At 37.2% G+C, this 14,663-nt stretch overlaps 1 protein-coding gene across 1 annotated transcript in view; it reads right to left on the reverse strand.

Annotated features, from left to right (window-relative positions):
• Window positions 1–571: 571 nt before the first annotated feature.
• The window catches only part of LOC144254863 (uncharacterized), a 43,749-nt gene continuing 29,657 nt past the window's right edge, over window positions 572–14,663 (reverse strand). Inside the window, exon 7 of the mRNA XM_077798557.1 lies at window positions 572–758. Coding sequence (XP_077654683.1) covers window positions 572–758 — 187 coding nt within the window. The remainder of the gene's footprint in view (window positions 759–14,663) is intronic.

The raw sequence follows: 14,663 nt of genomic DNA on the forward strand, positions 1-14,663 counted from the left end.
TGAGATGTTTCTCCACTGTGAATTTTTCTGTGATTAAAAAGAGTTGACTTTTCCTTGAACACATATGCACCTGGTAGGCACCTCAAGGGTCTCACCTCAGTATGAGTTAACTGTCAAGAAAAGTGAAGGTGTTCAGGAAGCTTTTCACAAGTCTCCCCACTTGAGAACCATCTGTTCAGCATGGTCTCCTTGGTGTTTCCTGATGCTGGAGCTTCATGGGAGAGACTTCAGGCCTTTTGTATGGGTTCAATGGCCTGGTGCTGGAAGAGGCCAAAGCTGTCTGGCAAGTTAATCCCTTCTTCCCTGAATGAAAAGAGTGTCCTGGATGTGTGGACTGTACAGCTCTTCACAAATGAGGTCCCTACATCATCCCCTCTGATAAGATTCTCTCTACATGTGGCTTCTATTGCTGGCAAAATTTTGCTCTTAATAGATTTCTCTCCTAGGTTGCCCACATGTGTGAAGTTTCTCCGCAGGGCATGATACCTGGTGTTCAGCTAGGAGCAATATCTTAGGCCACACATTTCACATGGGTGGGCTTTCTGGATGAAGACACCTGACTCGGGAGATCTCATGCAAAAAATGTCTCCTCATTATCTGCATTATACCAACAACCAAGCATGGTCATCAGTGCAAAGTTCTCTAGCATTACATTACGATTCAGGAATCTCTGCACCTCTGCAAGAAGTTCCCACTCCTCCCAGGAGAAGTACACATATGCATCCTCCAAGGTCACATAGCCTTCTTTATCCACAATTCTGGGTCAAACACCATCAATGATATTACACTAGGCTCCTCCCTCTTGTCCACAGTTCTTAACCTAAGCCACGCCCATATGAGCATACAAGACATAGCCTCTGGTGGAACCCCTTTGTGACAAGGCAGAAAATGCTGTAGGCCCAGTAGAACCCCAGCCTCTGTCCCTCAGGTAGCTCTGGCTGCTGTAGCCTGTTGCATTTCTTTTTTTTTTTATATTTTTTTAAAATTTTTTTTATTGATTATTCAAAACATTGCAAAGATTGCAGAATCACATCGTTACACATCCACATTTTTACATAATGCCATAATAGTAACTGTTGTATTCTGCTACCTTTCCTATCCTCTACTATCTCCCTCCCCTCCCCTCCCATCTTCACTCTCTACCCCATCTACTGTAATTTATTTCTCTCCTTATTTTTTCCCATTCCCCTCACAAACTCTTATATGTAATTTTGTATAACAATGAGGGTCTCCTTCCATTTTCATACAATTTCCCTTTTTCTCTCCCTTTCCCTCCCACCTCATGACTCTATTTAATGTTAATCTTTTCCTCCTGCTCTTCCTCCCTGCTCTGTTCTTGGTTGCTCTCATATCAAAGAAGATATTTGGCATTTGTTTTTTAGGGATTGGCTAGCTTCACTTAGCATAATCTGCTCTAATACCATCCATTTCCCTGCAAATTCCATGATTTTGTCATTTTTTAGTGCTGCGTAGTACTCCATTGTGTACAAATGCCACATTTTTTTATCCATTCATCTATTGAGGGGCATTGGGGTTGGTTCCACAGTCTAGCTATTGTGAATTGTGCTGCTATGAACATCAATGTGGCAGTATTCCTGTAGTACGCTCTTTTAAGGTCTTCAGGGTATAGTCTGAGAAGGGCAATAGCTTGGTCAAATGGTGGTTCCATTCCAAGCTTTCCCAGGAATCTCCATACTGATTTCCATATTGGCCGCACCAATTGACAGTCCCACCAGCAATGTACAAGAGTACCCTTTTCCCCACATCCTCGCCAGCACTTGTTGTTGTTTGACTTCATAATGGCTGCCAATCTTACTGGAGTGAGATGGTATCTTAGGGTGGTTTTGATTTGCATTTCTGTGACTTCTAGAGATGGTGAGCATTTTTTCATGTACTTGTTGATTGATTGTATGTCCTCCTCTGAGAAGTGTCTGTTCAGGTCCTTGGCCCATTTGTTGATTGGGTTATTTGTTTTCTTATTGTTTAAGTTTTTGAGTTCTTTGTATACTCTGGATATTAAGCCCGTTGCATTTCAACCTGCCAGGGGCAGACCAGGGCAAGGGCCTCCGTGGCATGGTCCCCATCCTTGCACTATGGATCCTGTCACCCATCACTGTGTCCCGCTGGGCCCCAAAGAAGTGCTGGGAAGAGACCCAGCCTTTAATGAGATCTGATGAGAAAAATAATTTAATTTTGAAGAAGTCCAAATCAGCACAATTTTTACTTTTATAATTAGTGCTTATGTGTCATGTGTTCTACATAGGAAATATTTTTGTTCATCAAAATTGTGAAGATTTTTAAATTTCTGCCCACCTCCCCAAAGCTTTATAGCTTTGCCTTTTATCTTAGGTCTGTGATCTGTTTTGAGGTAATGTTTCTGTATGATACGAGGTAGTTTTTTCTTCCATGTGAAAATCCAGTGATCCAGGACCATTTGTTGCAAAACCTTTCTTTATCTCAGCCTGGAAGTCTTTGTCAAAAATCAATGATTTGTCAGGGTGGGGCGAGGTGGCACACACCTATAATCCCAGCAGCTGAGGAGGCTGAGGTAGGAGGGTCACGAGTTCAAAGCTATCCTTAGCAAATGTGAGGTGCTAAGCAACTTAGTGAGACCCTGTCTCTAAATAATATACAAAATAGGGCTGGGGATGTGCCTCAGAGTGCTCCTGAGTTCTTTCTCTGGATAAAAAAAAGAAACAAAAGTCAACAATCTTTCATGCTTAGCATGTACAAGGCTCTGGGTTCAATCCCAGCACCTTCGAAATCAAATGAGTACTCTGGATGTCTCTCCCTGGTTACAATAGTATAACTGAAAGTGAATTTATCCTGAAGTGATGGCTTCAGGACACTGAATATGATGGATATCAGCACTGACGGACAAGGGTCCCAAAGAAAAGAAAAACAAATGAGGAGAATCCTATATCTACCTCAGCTTGCTGACTTTGAAGTGTTTCCAGCCTCTGGCTCAGGGAATGGGAGCCCTGTGGACCCTATGACTGGAGAAGATACAGCTGAGGTACCAGGGAGGGATACCAAGAATTTTGAGGTTTATAGTAGAAGGTAGGAGAGAAGAGAGATCTATTCAGAAAGCTCAAGAGATCTGAAGAAATCCCATTCAAGCATTTATTCAGTTTATACATGCATTTGGAGATTCAGCCTTAAGCTCAGGAAAGACCCAAGGAAGAGAATAGCTGTCTGGCATGGATAGAGGGTGAGGAACGATGACTGTGCCCATCATCTAGACTAGAAATTGACATGATACATGGAGCACTGATAAGTGCACAGAGGGTCTTCCTTCAGAAGTGAGAAATGATCCAGTCCAACTTAATAAATCTTTTTTTTTTAAGAGAGAGCGTGCGCACGCACAAGAGAGAGAGAGAGAGAGAGAGAGAGAGAGAGAGAGAGAGAGAATTTTTAATACTTATTTTTTAGTTTTCGGTGGACACCACATCTTTTTATTTTATTTTTATGTGGTGCTGAGGATTGAACCCAGAACCCTGCACATGCCAGGCGAGCACGCTGCTGCTTGAGCCACATCCCCAGCCCAACAACTTAATAAATCTTAAGAGCAAGACCCAGAAGATGGGAAGCTTGTTAAGATTTGGGTCTAGAATGTCCCCTCAAAGACTCATATGTTGAAAGCATGGTTCTCAATACCACAATGTTCAGAGCTGGGGGTTTTAGACAATGTTTGGATCATGAGGGCTCTAACCCATTTGGTGGATTAATCCATTGATAGCTAAATGGACTACTGGGCAGTAGAGACCTAATTGGAGGAAGTAGGTCACTGGGGACCATGCTAGAAACTTAAAAAAAAACACCAGAGCAACAAAATATCATTATATATTATGTAATATGTGTAATATATAATATGTTATATATAATAGTAATAAAAAAGAATAGTTTACATGGGCTCATCAATGGCTTTGACAGAGCTGAGGAGACAAAACAGTGAATTTGAAGACATTAAAGTAGAAATGACTTAAACACAAAAAGCAGGAAAAATATCTAGGACAAAGCATCTAAGAGCTTCGAGACAATATCAACTATGCAAGATGTATAATTGGAATGATGAAAGAAAAGAAAGGAGCAGAGGAAATAGTTGAAGAAATGGTGACTGAGACATGTCCAAAATTACACACCTGATCCAAGAAGCCCAGAGAAAACTGAGCAAGAAAAATAGCAACAAATCCACACTTAGGAAAGGATAGTCAAACTAGTGGACAACCATACAAAGACAAAACATTAATTGCAACGAGAGGGGAGAAAAAGACATATTATGAGCAACATGGCGTCATAGTTAAAGCTTCATCCCAGGGCTTCATAAACTGACTTCCAGACCACTCACGTTTAATAGAATCAAGCCTTTATTGAAGCACACTGGTGGTGGCTGACCAGAATATAAAGCTGTTCCCCTGATCATCCCCAAACAATTGCAAGGGCTCTCCTAATAAGCCTGAAAACTGCAAAAGGGATGTTCGGGGGGTCTAGAAAATGCAAGCAAGCCAGGTTATAGAAGCGAGACAGTGCAGCCAAGCAGAGGGAAGCCTAACCAATCACAGTTAGCCCAGTCACCCCAATTACAGAAACATAGCCCCGTTACCCTAGTTACAGAAACAATACCCCATTAGGTAGTTCCCTGTTCTTAAAGGTTTCTATAGCAAAAGGAAAAGGACATCTTGCCTCAGTCATGACTCTTCTACTTGGCATGGTTGTTTTACAGGATGAAGTCATAAAACAAAATGGAGTCACATTTGCTACAATTAACACAGTGGTCAAACAGAAAGCCACAGACCTTGTTATGTCCCTCAGAGAGACACCCATTTGACAATCTAGGGTTCAAAGCCTTTATGAGACTCTAGAAACAAGAAGTTACAGTGCTTCAAGGAAGCACAGAGCCAAGAACAGCCACATGGAAACAAGTAAGAAAAACCATTGCATTTCACCAGCAATAGACCTCCTGTCAGGCCAGCACAGCTCAGAACAACTGGGAAAAAGAAAAATAAAAACAAAAAATAAACTAAAACCAAAAAGACACCCAACTGGAGGCTGCTCCCTTGGGAGGGAAAGAGATGAGTAGAACATACATTCAACATTTTGAAGAGGCTGCCTAGGTAGGGCATAGCTGGAGGAAGTAGGTCATTGCAGGAATGGACTTTGATTATATCATGTCCCTGACTTCTATTCCTCTCTACTTTCTGGCTGTTATGTGGTGAACAGCTTTTATGTGCCACATTGTTCCAATTTGATATTATGCCCCAATGCACACACAGAACAAGAGAATCAGATTACCATGCGTTTTGACATCTGAACATATGAGCCATAATTTAATTAAATTTTACCTCTTTTTGTTGTTATACAGGATATATATATATATATATATATATATATATACATATATATATATAATGTAATATATGTGTATACAATATATATATATATATATATATATATATATATATTAGGAAAACCTATAATGGCTACATAGAAGTTCTAGGAATTGTTTTCTTCCAAATATTTGTCTCTTCTTTCTATAAAATTAGTGTTTTTGAAATCTCAAATAAATTATCTAACTTATGAGGAAATAAAATTTGTCATAAGTGCCATACAGAACATCAAACATAATACATTTTCAAAGTTAAAAACATAAATACATATACTGAGAAATCATTTACACTGTGTACTCTTTCAAGCCTTTTTCTGTGTGTGGTTATCCTCACAAATACTATCATCTTAACTGTTATACTCTCCTTTTTCAAGACAAGGCAGCCAACTCAGAAATACAAAGGTGGTCAATGACAGTGAGGGATTTAAGCCACAAGGTTGATGAATGTAAGTCTGAACATTTTGTTTTTTACCTGCATATATTCTCAATTTATCTCTCTAATCAATCAAGGACTCACTATATCACTGAATTTATGTCTAATTCTTTCTGTTTCAGCATAAAGCCTCATGATAATAATATGCTACTATTTTCTGTAATTTACTATCTTGGTTTAATAATATGGAAGCAATTATCATATGAAAACTATTTTATATCAGTTAATTTACATTGGCTAACAAACAACAATATCTAAATCAGGTTAATTAAGTAAAAAATCTTTTTTGAAGTTTTATCTAAGATATTTTCAGAGGATTAAATTATAGTAATAGTAATCAGAAATTTCAAAAAAGGGAAATCGAGGCAAGACCACCTTCAGAAACTCATTGACCTTATTTAAAATTGCAAAATAAAAACCTCACTTTCCCTATCTCCCTCCCTTTAAGTTTTCAAGCTATCATAGATGTTTGCATCTAGCTCAATCCTGAAAGCCAGGTACTGAAGTATGGTTCTCAATTTTCTGATCTCAGCTACTTGCCCACAGATGGTGTGCAAAGGTGCAGAATATTACTTGTAAAAGAAATAAACTACTGTACAAATGACAGTAAAAGCAACTGCTGGCAACAGAAGAGGTAAGGGTATAATAGTTTTGCTTCTCATTTTGAGTTCTACTTTACTCTCCTCAAGTTTATATCACCTTTACTGTGGGCTGGAAACCATGCCTATCATCTTCACCCTGCATCCAGATATTGTGCTTTTCTTTACACAAGTTATTTGATTGTGGTCAATTTCAAAGACACATTTTAATGTTTGTTATGTTGCAGTCTCCATGCTAAGTGAGCAAAAACCTGAATATTTAAGAAGTATTATTGCTGATAGTTCACAGTTATATACTAATAGAGAGGGTGTCATACAGGGAAACATAATACATAATGCAAATTTATACTTTCATATAACTGAAAATTGTCACTATTCCAACTCTTCTCTCTCACATCCATTTAGTACACTGATCTTTCTTCTATTTTGATCATGATGTACTTTCTTTTTTAATGTGTTTTCATGCAGTTTGCCAATATTTTATTAAGAAATTTTGCATATATGTTCATCAAGGAAATTCATCTGAAGTTTTCTTCCCTTGATGTATCTTTTTCTGGTTTTGGTATTAGGGTGGTTTTAGCTTTACAGAATAAATTTGGTAGTGATCCTTCCTTTTCTATTTCATGGAATAATTTGAAGAGAATTGGAATTAGTTTTTTTTAAAAGATCTGGTAGAACTCAGCTGAGAATCTATCTAGGCTTGGAATTTTTTTGTTGCAAGGCTTTTAATAGGTGCTTCACTTTTATTATTGTATGTTAATCTGTGTATATTTCCTATATTCTAATGGTTCAATTTATGTAGGTCATATATCTCTAGGAATTTGTCAGTATCATCCAGCTTTTCTAGCTTATTAGAGTATCAATTTTATAGTTTCTTATGAACCACGGACTTCAGTAGTGTCTAGAGTAATAGTTCCTTTTTATGTTATTTTTAGTCTTCTCTTTATTTTGGTCAGTTTGGCTAAGGTGTTAATCAACATTGTGTTTCTTTACAAGGAACAAACTGTTCAATTTATCTTTTATATTGTTTTTTAGTCTCAATTTCATTGGTTTGAGCTCTGATTTTAATTATTTATTGTCTTTTATTGATTTTACTGTTGGTTTGTTCTTTTTCTATAGTCTTGAGTTGTAATGTGAAGTTATATATTTGGCATATTTCTATTTTTTAAATATTTGAGCTTGATACTATAAGTTTTCCTCATTGCACTTATTATATTCCAGAGATGTAAAATTTTGTATCACTAGTCTATTTTGTTTTTAAGAATGGTTTTATTCCCTGTTTTCTTTTGTTATCCATTTGTCATTCAAAAATAGATTGGTGAGAGAAGGCGGGGCACTGAGAAGCAGCCAGCAACACAGAGAGAAACAGTGCTGCGGACTCTGTGGAGTCCTGCCGGCTGTGCCCTTACTGAGCTTCGGGCTGAGTTCAGGGTTTGAGACAGGGAAGGAAGTGGTCCAGTTGTGTCCCCCAAACTGGATAGTCTACCATGGAAGCCAGGGGCCACCATCTTGGAGAGCAGATGTCACCATCGCCAGTTTCCGACAGATCACAGCAATAGAACAGGTGTGTGTTATTCAGCCCATCTCCCGTACAGCGGGGAATTCACATAAAATCTCTCCCTGGCTTTCCAGTGGACGGATTTTCAGAGTGAATGGGAATAGAGACATGGGGAAAGGTAAAGGAATCTGACCTCCAACTCCAAAACAAAAAAAAAAAAACTTGTCTTGCCAGCTCTGGGGGAGTGGCAAGCGGAAGGAATCAACACAATAAGGTGCCGGTTCCCAATAGCCACACTCCACACCCATCAAACTGCAGGCCCAGAGTATAGTTTTAACTGCTGAGAGGCATCACACTGGGGAAGGCCTGGCTAGCAGGAGAAGCCAGGGGACTAGAGGCCAGGAATAAACCTAAGCTAGCAGATTTTTGAGAGATACTGGGGGGGAGGAGAGAGCGGCCTCACACTGACTGTATCCTACAGACAGAGGGCAAAATCTTGGCCCAGAAGGCACAGCACCACCTACTGGAAGCAAAGAAAATAGAAGCCTAACAGTGCACTTCTTTTTTCTTTTCTCATTTTTTAAATTCTTTAATTTTTTAATTTTAAATTTTTTAATTATTTTTTCAATTGTAATTTTTATTTTACTGCATTTTATTATTTTTTTATCATTTCTTTTCTTTTATATTCTTTTCTCTTTCTTTCTTCTCTCCCTCTCTCTTTCTTGGTTCAAGTCCTTACCTTTTCCCCATCTTTCCTCTTAAACATGAACACCCAGATTACATATAACTTACTAAATGCAAATAGATGAATACTACAAATAAGTCTATAGTCCACCTAAGCCTTTAACTACCCCCAAGAACTCCTGTCTATTCTCTTGTTAATATCCGCCTGCATTTGAGCAACCCCTCCAAAGAAGCTAACATATACTAACCTCCATACCATCAAATTGCCAGACCTTAACATAAAATCCTAAGTCCAAACCTCAATTCTCTATATGCCATTAAATTCTGAAGGCCTTTAATGAAACTAATGAATTTACCTTAAATCAAAATTAAATCCAACATCTCTAAACATTGTCTCCTAACACAAAGGAGAGATAGTGGGACTATAAAAACCAAAACAAATTTAAAGGAGAAAACAGAAACACAGCAGTCAAACAGAGTTGGAAAGTAACGTGAGCACCATAAAAAAACAAGGGAAAAAAGGATTACACACAATGCAGGACAACTTAAATACACAGGAGAACCTAGAGGCATCAGAAAAATGGACAGAGAAAGAACTCAAGGCATACCTAACTCAGATGGAACGGAATCTTAGAGAAGACATTAGACAGCAAGTCCAAACAATGAAAGTATATTTTGAAAATGAATTAAATAAGCAAATTCAAAGGGCAAAGAACGAGCTCTACCAGGGGATAGAGATTTTTTAAAAAATCAAACAGTAATCCTAGAAATGCAGAAAACCATAAACCAAATTAAAAACTCAAACAAGAATATTACAAATAGATTAGATCAAGTAGAAGCCAGAACATCAGATAATGAAGACAAAGTTTATCAACTTGAAAAGAATATAGTCAACATAGAAAGGATGCTTAAAATTCATGAGCAATCTATCCAAGAGATATGGGATGTCATAAAAAAACCAAACTTGAGAGTCATTGGGATAAAAGAAGACATAGAGGTTCAAACCAAAGGAATGAACAATCTATTGAATAAAATAATCCTAGAAAACTTCCCAGATATGAAAGATGGAATGGATTGCCAAATCCTGGAAGCCTACAGGACCCCAAACATTCAAAACCATAATGGACCCACTCCAAGACACATAATTATGAAGATATCCAACATACAGAACAAGGAGAGAATATTAAAAGCTACAAGAGAAAGGAGGCAGATTACATTGAGGGGTAAACTAATTAGGTTAATGGCTGATTTTTCATCACAGATGTTGAAAGCGAGAAGATCCTGCAACAATGTATTTCAATCACTAAAAAATAATGGATTCCAACCAAGAATACTGTATATAGCATAATTAAGCTTCAGATTTGACAAAGAAATTAAAATATTTCATGATAAACAAAGGTTAAAAGAATTCGCAGCCAGAAAACCAGCACTGCAAGGCATTTTGAGGAAAACACTACAAGAAGAGGAATGAAAAACAGCACCCAAAACTAACAGTGGGAGGAAACTCAGTAAAGGGAAGGAAAAAAAATAACCAAAAAGGAAAAACTAGCCATATTAAAATAAATAAATAAACAAGCGTGACGGAAGTACAAACCATATATCAATAGTAACCTTAAACGTTAATGGCTTAAATTCACCAATCAAGAGACAGGCTAGTAACCTGGATTAAAAAAATAAATACAACAATATGCTGCCTTCAGGAGACTCATATGATAGGAAAAGACATACACAGGCTGAAGGTGAAAGGTTGGGAAAAATCATACCACTCACATGGTCCTCGGAAGCAAGCAGGAGTGGCCATACTTATATCGAATAAAATCAACTTCAAACTTAAGTTAATTAAAAGGGATAAAGAAGGACACTATACATTGTTAAAAGGAACCATCCACCAACAAGACATAACAATTATCAATATGTATGCACCAAACAATGGTGCTGCAACATTCATAAAACAAACTCTCCTCAAGTTCAAGAGTCAAATAGACCACAACACAATAATTATGGGTGACTTCAACACACCGCTCTCTCCATTGGACAGATCCTCCAGACAAAAGCTGAATAAAGAAACTATAGAACTCAATAACACAATCAATAACCTAGACTTAACTGACATATATAGAATATATCAACCATCATCAAGTGGATACACGTTCTTCTCAGCAGCACATGGATTCTTCTCAAAGATAGGCCATATATTATGCCATAGGGCAACTCTTAGTAAATATAAAGGTGTGGAGATAATACCATGCATCTTATCTGATCATAATGGAATGAAACTGGAAATCAATGATAAAATAAGGAAGGAAAAATCCTGTATCACCTGGAAAATTAACAATATGTTACTGAATGGTCAATGGGTTACAGAAGACATAAAGGAGGAAATCAAAAAATTCTTGGATGAGCTGGGGCTATGGCTCAAGCAGTAGCACGCTCACCTGGCATGCGTGCAGCCCAGGTTCAATCCTCAGCACCACATACAAACAAAAATGTTGTGTCTGTGAAAAACTAAAAAATTCTTGGAGATAAATGAAAATACAGACACAACATATCGGAGTCTATGGGACACAATGAAAGCAGTTTTAAGAGGGAAATTCATTTTCCTGGAGTTCATTCCTCAAAAAAAAGAAAAAACCAACAAATATATAAACTCACACTTCATCTCAAAATCCTAGAAAAGGAAGAGGAAAACAACAGCAAATGTAGTAGAAGGCAAGAAATAATTAAAATAAGAGTGGAAATCAACGAAATTGAAACAAAAAAAAAATCCATTGAAAAAATTGATAAAACTAAAAGTTGGTTCTTTGAAAAAATAAATAAGATCGACAGACCCTTAGCCATGCCAATGAAGAGAAGAAGAGAGACAGCTCAAATTACTAACATATGGGATGAAAAAGGCAATATCACAATGGACACTACAGAAATACAAAAGATAATTAGAAATTATATTGAAACCCTATATTCCAATAAAATAGAAGATAGCAAAGATATCGATAAATTTCTTAAGTCATATGATTTCCCAGATTGAGTCAGGAAGATACACACAATTAAAACAGACCAATAACAAAGGAGGAAATAGAAGAACCATCAAAAGACTACCAACCAAGAAAAGCCCTGCACTGGATGGATATACAGCAGAGTTTTACAAAACCTTCAAAGAAGAATTAATACCAATATTTTTCAAGTTATTTCAAGAAATAGAAAAATAAGGATCTCTTCCAAATTCATTCTATGAGGCCAATATCGCCCTGATCCTGAAACCAGACAAAGACACTTCAATGAAAGAAAACTACAGACCTGTATCTCTGATGAACTTAGATTCAAAAATCCTCAATAAAATCCTGGTGAATAGAATACAAAAGCATATCAAAGAAATTGTGCACCATGATCAACTAGTATTCATCCCTGGGATGCAAGCCTGGTTCAATCTATGGAAATCAGTAAATGTTATTCACCACATCAATAGACTTAACCATAAGAACCACATGATCATCTCGATAGATGCAGAAAAAACATTCGACAAAGTACAGCATCCCTTTTATGTTCAAAACACTAGAAAAACTAGGGATAACAGGAACTTACCTCAATATTGTAAAAGCTATCTATGCTAAACCTCAGGCTAGCATCATTCTAAATGGAGAATAATTGAAGGAATTCCCTCTAAAATCTGGAACAAGACAGGGATGCCCTCTCTCACCACATCTATTCAACATATTTCTCAAAACACTGGCCAGAGCAATTAGACAAAAGAAATTAAAGGCATAAAGATAGGAAAAGAGGACCTTAAATTGGCACTATTTGTGGATGACATGATCCTATACCCAGAAGACCCAAAAGGGTCTACAAAGAAACTTCTAGAGCTAATAAATGAATTTCAGCAAAGTGGCAGGATATAAAATCAACATGCAAAAATCAAAGGCATTCCTGTATATCAGCGAAAAAACTTCTGAAATGGAAATGAAGATAACCACCCCATTCACAATATCCTCAAAAAAAAAAATACTTGGGAATCAACCTAACAAAAGAGGTGAAAGATTTATACAATGAAAACTACAGAACCCTAAAGCGAGAAATTAAAGAAGATCTTAGAAGATGGAAAAGTATACCCTGTTCATGGATAGGCAGAACTAACATCAACAAAATGGCAATATTACAAAAAGTACTCTATAGGTTTAATGCAATGCCAATCAAAATTCCAACAGCATTTCTTATAGAAATAGATAAAGCAATCATGAAATTTATCTGAAGAAATAAAAGACTCAGAATAGCAAAAGCCATTCTAAGCAGGAAGAGTGAAACAGATGGTATAGTGATTACAGACTTCAAACTATACTACAGAGCAATAGTAACAAAAACAGCATGGTACTGGTACCAAAACAGGCGGGTGGACCAATGGTACAGAATAGAGGACACAGAGACCAATCCACAAAATTACAACTACCTTATATTTGACAAAGGTGCTAAAAGCATGCAATGGAGAAAGGATAGCATCTTTAACAAATGGTGCTGGGAAAACTGGAAATTCATATGCAACAAAATGAAACTAAATCCCTTTCTCTAGCCATGCACAAAAGTTAATTCAAAATGGATCAAGGAGCTAGGGATCAAACTGGAAACTGTGTCAGATAGAAGAAAAAGTTGGCTCTAATCTACATCTCGTGGGGTCGGGCTCCAAATTCCTTAATAGGACATCTATAGCACAAGAGTTAAAATCAAGAATCAACAAATGGGACATACTCAAACTAAAAGGTTTTTTTTCTCAGCAAGAGAAACCATACGGGAGGTAAATAGGGAGTCTACATCCTGGGGACAAATTTTTACTCCTCACACTTCAGATAGAGCCCTAATATCCAAAGTATACAAAGAACTCAAAAAATTAAACAATAAGAAAACAAGTAACCCAATCAACAAATGGGCCAAGGATCTGAACGGACACTTCTGAGAGAAGAATATACAATTAACCAACAAATACATGAAAAAATTCTCACCATCTCTAGCAGTAAGTGAAACGCAAATTAAAACCACTCTAAGATACTATCTCACTCAAGTAAGAATGGCAGCCCTTATGAAGTCAAACAATAACAAGTGCTGGTGAGGATGTGGGGAAAAGGGTACACTTATACATTGCTAGTGGGACTCCAAATTGGTGCAGCCAATCTAGAAAGCAGTATGGAGATTCCTTGGAAAACTGGGAATAGAACCACCATTCAACCCGGCTATTTCCCTTCTGGGACTATTCCCAAAAGACCTAAAAAGAGCGTACTATAGAGATACAGCTACATCAACGTTCATAGCAGCATGATTAGTAATAGCTAGACTGTGGAAAACACAGCCTAGATGCCCTTCAATAGATGAATGAATAAAAAAATGTGGCATTTGTACACAATGGAATATTACTCAGCACTAAAAAATAACAAAATCATGGCATTTGCAGGGAAATGGATGGCATTAGAGCACATTATGCTAAGTGAAGCTAGCCAATCCCTTAAAAACAAATGCTGAATGTCTTCTTTGATATAAGGAGAGCAACTCAAAAGAGAGCAGGGAGGAAGAACATGAGAAGAAGATTGCCATTAACAGGGACAAGAGGTGAGAGGGAATGGGAGAGAGAAGGGGAATTGCATGGTAATGGAAGGAGATCTGCATTGGTATACAAAATTACATATAAGAGGATGTGAGGGGAAAGGGGGAAAAACAAGAGAAAGAAATGAATTACAGTAGATGGGGTAGAGAGAGAAGAAGGGAGGGGAGGGAAGGGGGATAATAGGGGATAGGAAAGGAAGCAGAATACAACAGACACTAGTATGGCAGTATGTATAAACATGGATGAATAACCAATGTGATTCTGCAATATGTATATGTAAAAATGGGAGTTAATAACACACTTGAATCAAATTAATGAAATATGATATGTCAAGAGCTTTGTAATGTTTTGAACCATAATTAAAAAAAAAACAACTCAAGAAGGTGCCTGGACTAACTTCCTTTAAAAAAATGCCCAAAGTGTAAGAAATAAAATCAAGAATCAATAAATGGGCTATCAGTAAATCATAAAGCTTCTTCACA

This window comes from Urocitellus parryii, chromosome 1 (assembly GCF_045843805.1).
Source record: "Urocitellus parryii isolate mUroPar1 chromosome 1, mUroPar1.hap1, whole genome shotgun sequence".
Taxonomy (NCBI): Eukaryota; Metazoa; Chordata; class Mammalia; order Rodentia; family Sciuridae; genus Urocitellus; species Urocitellus parryii.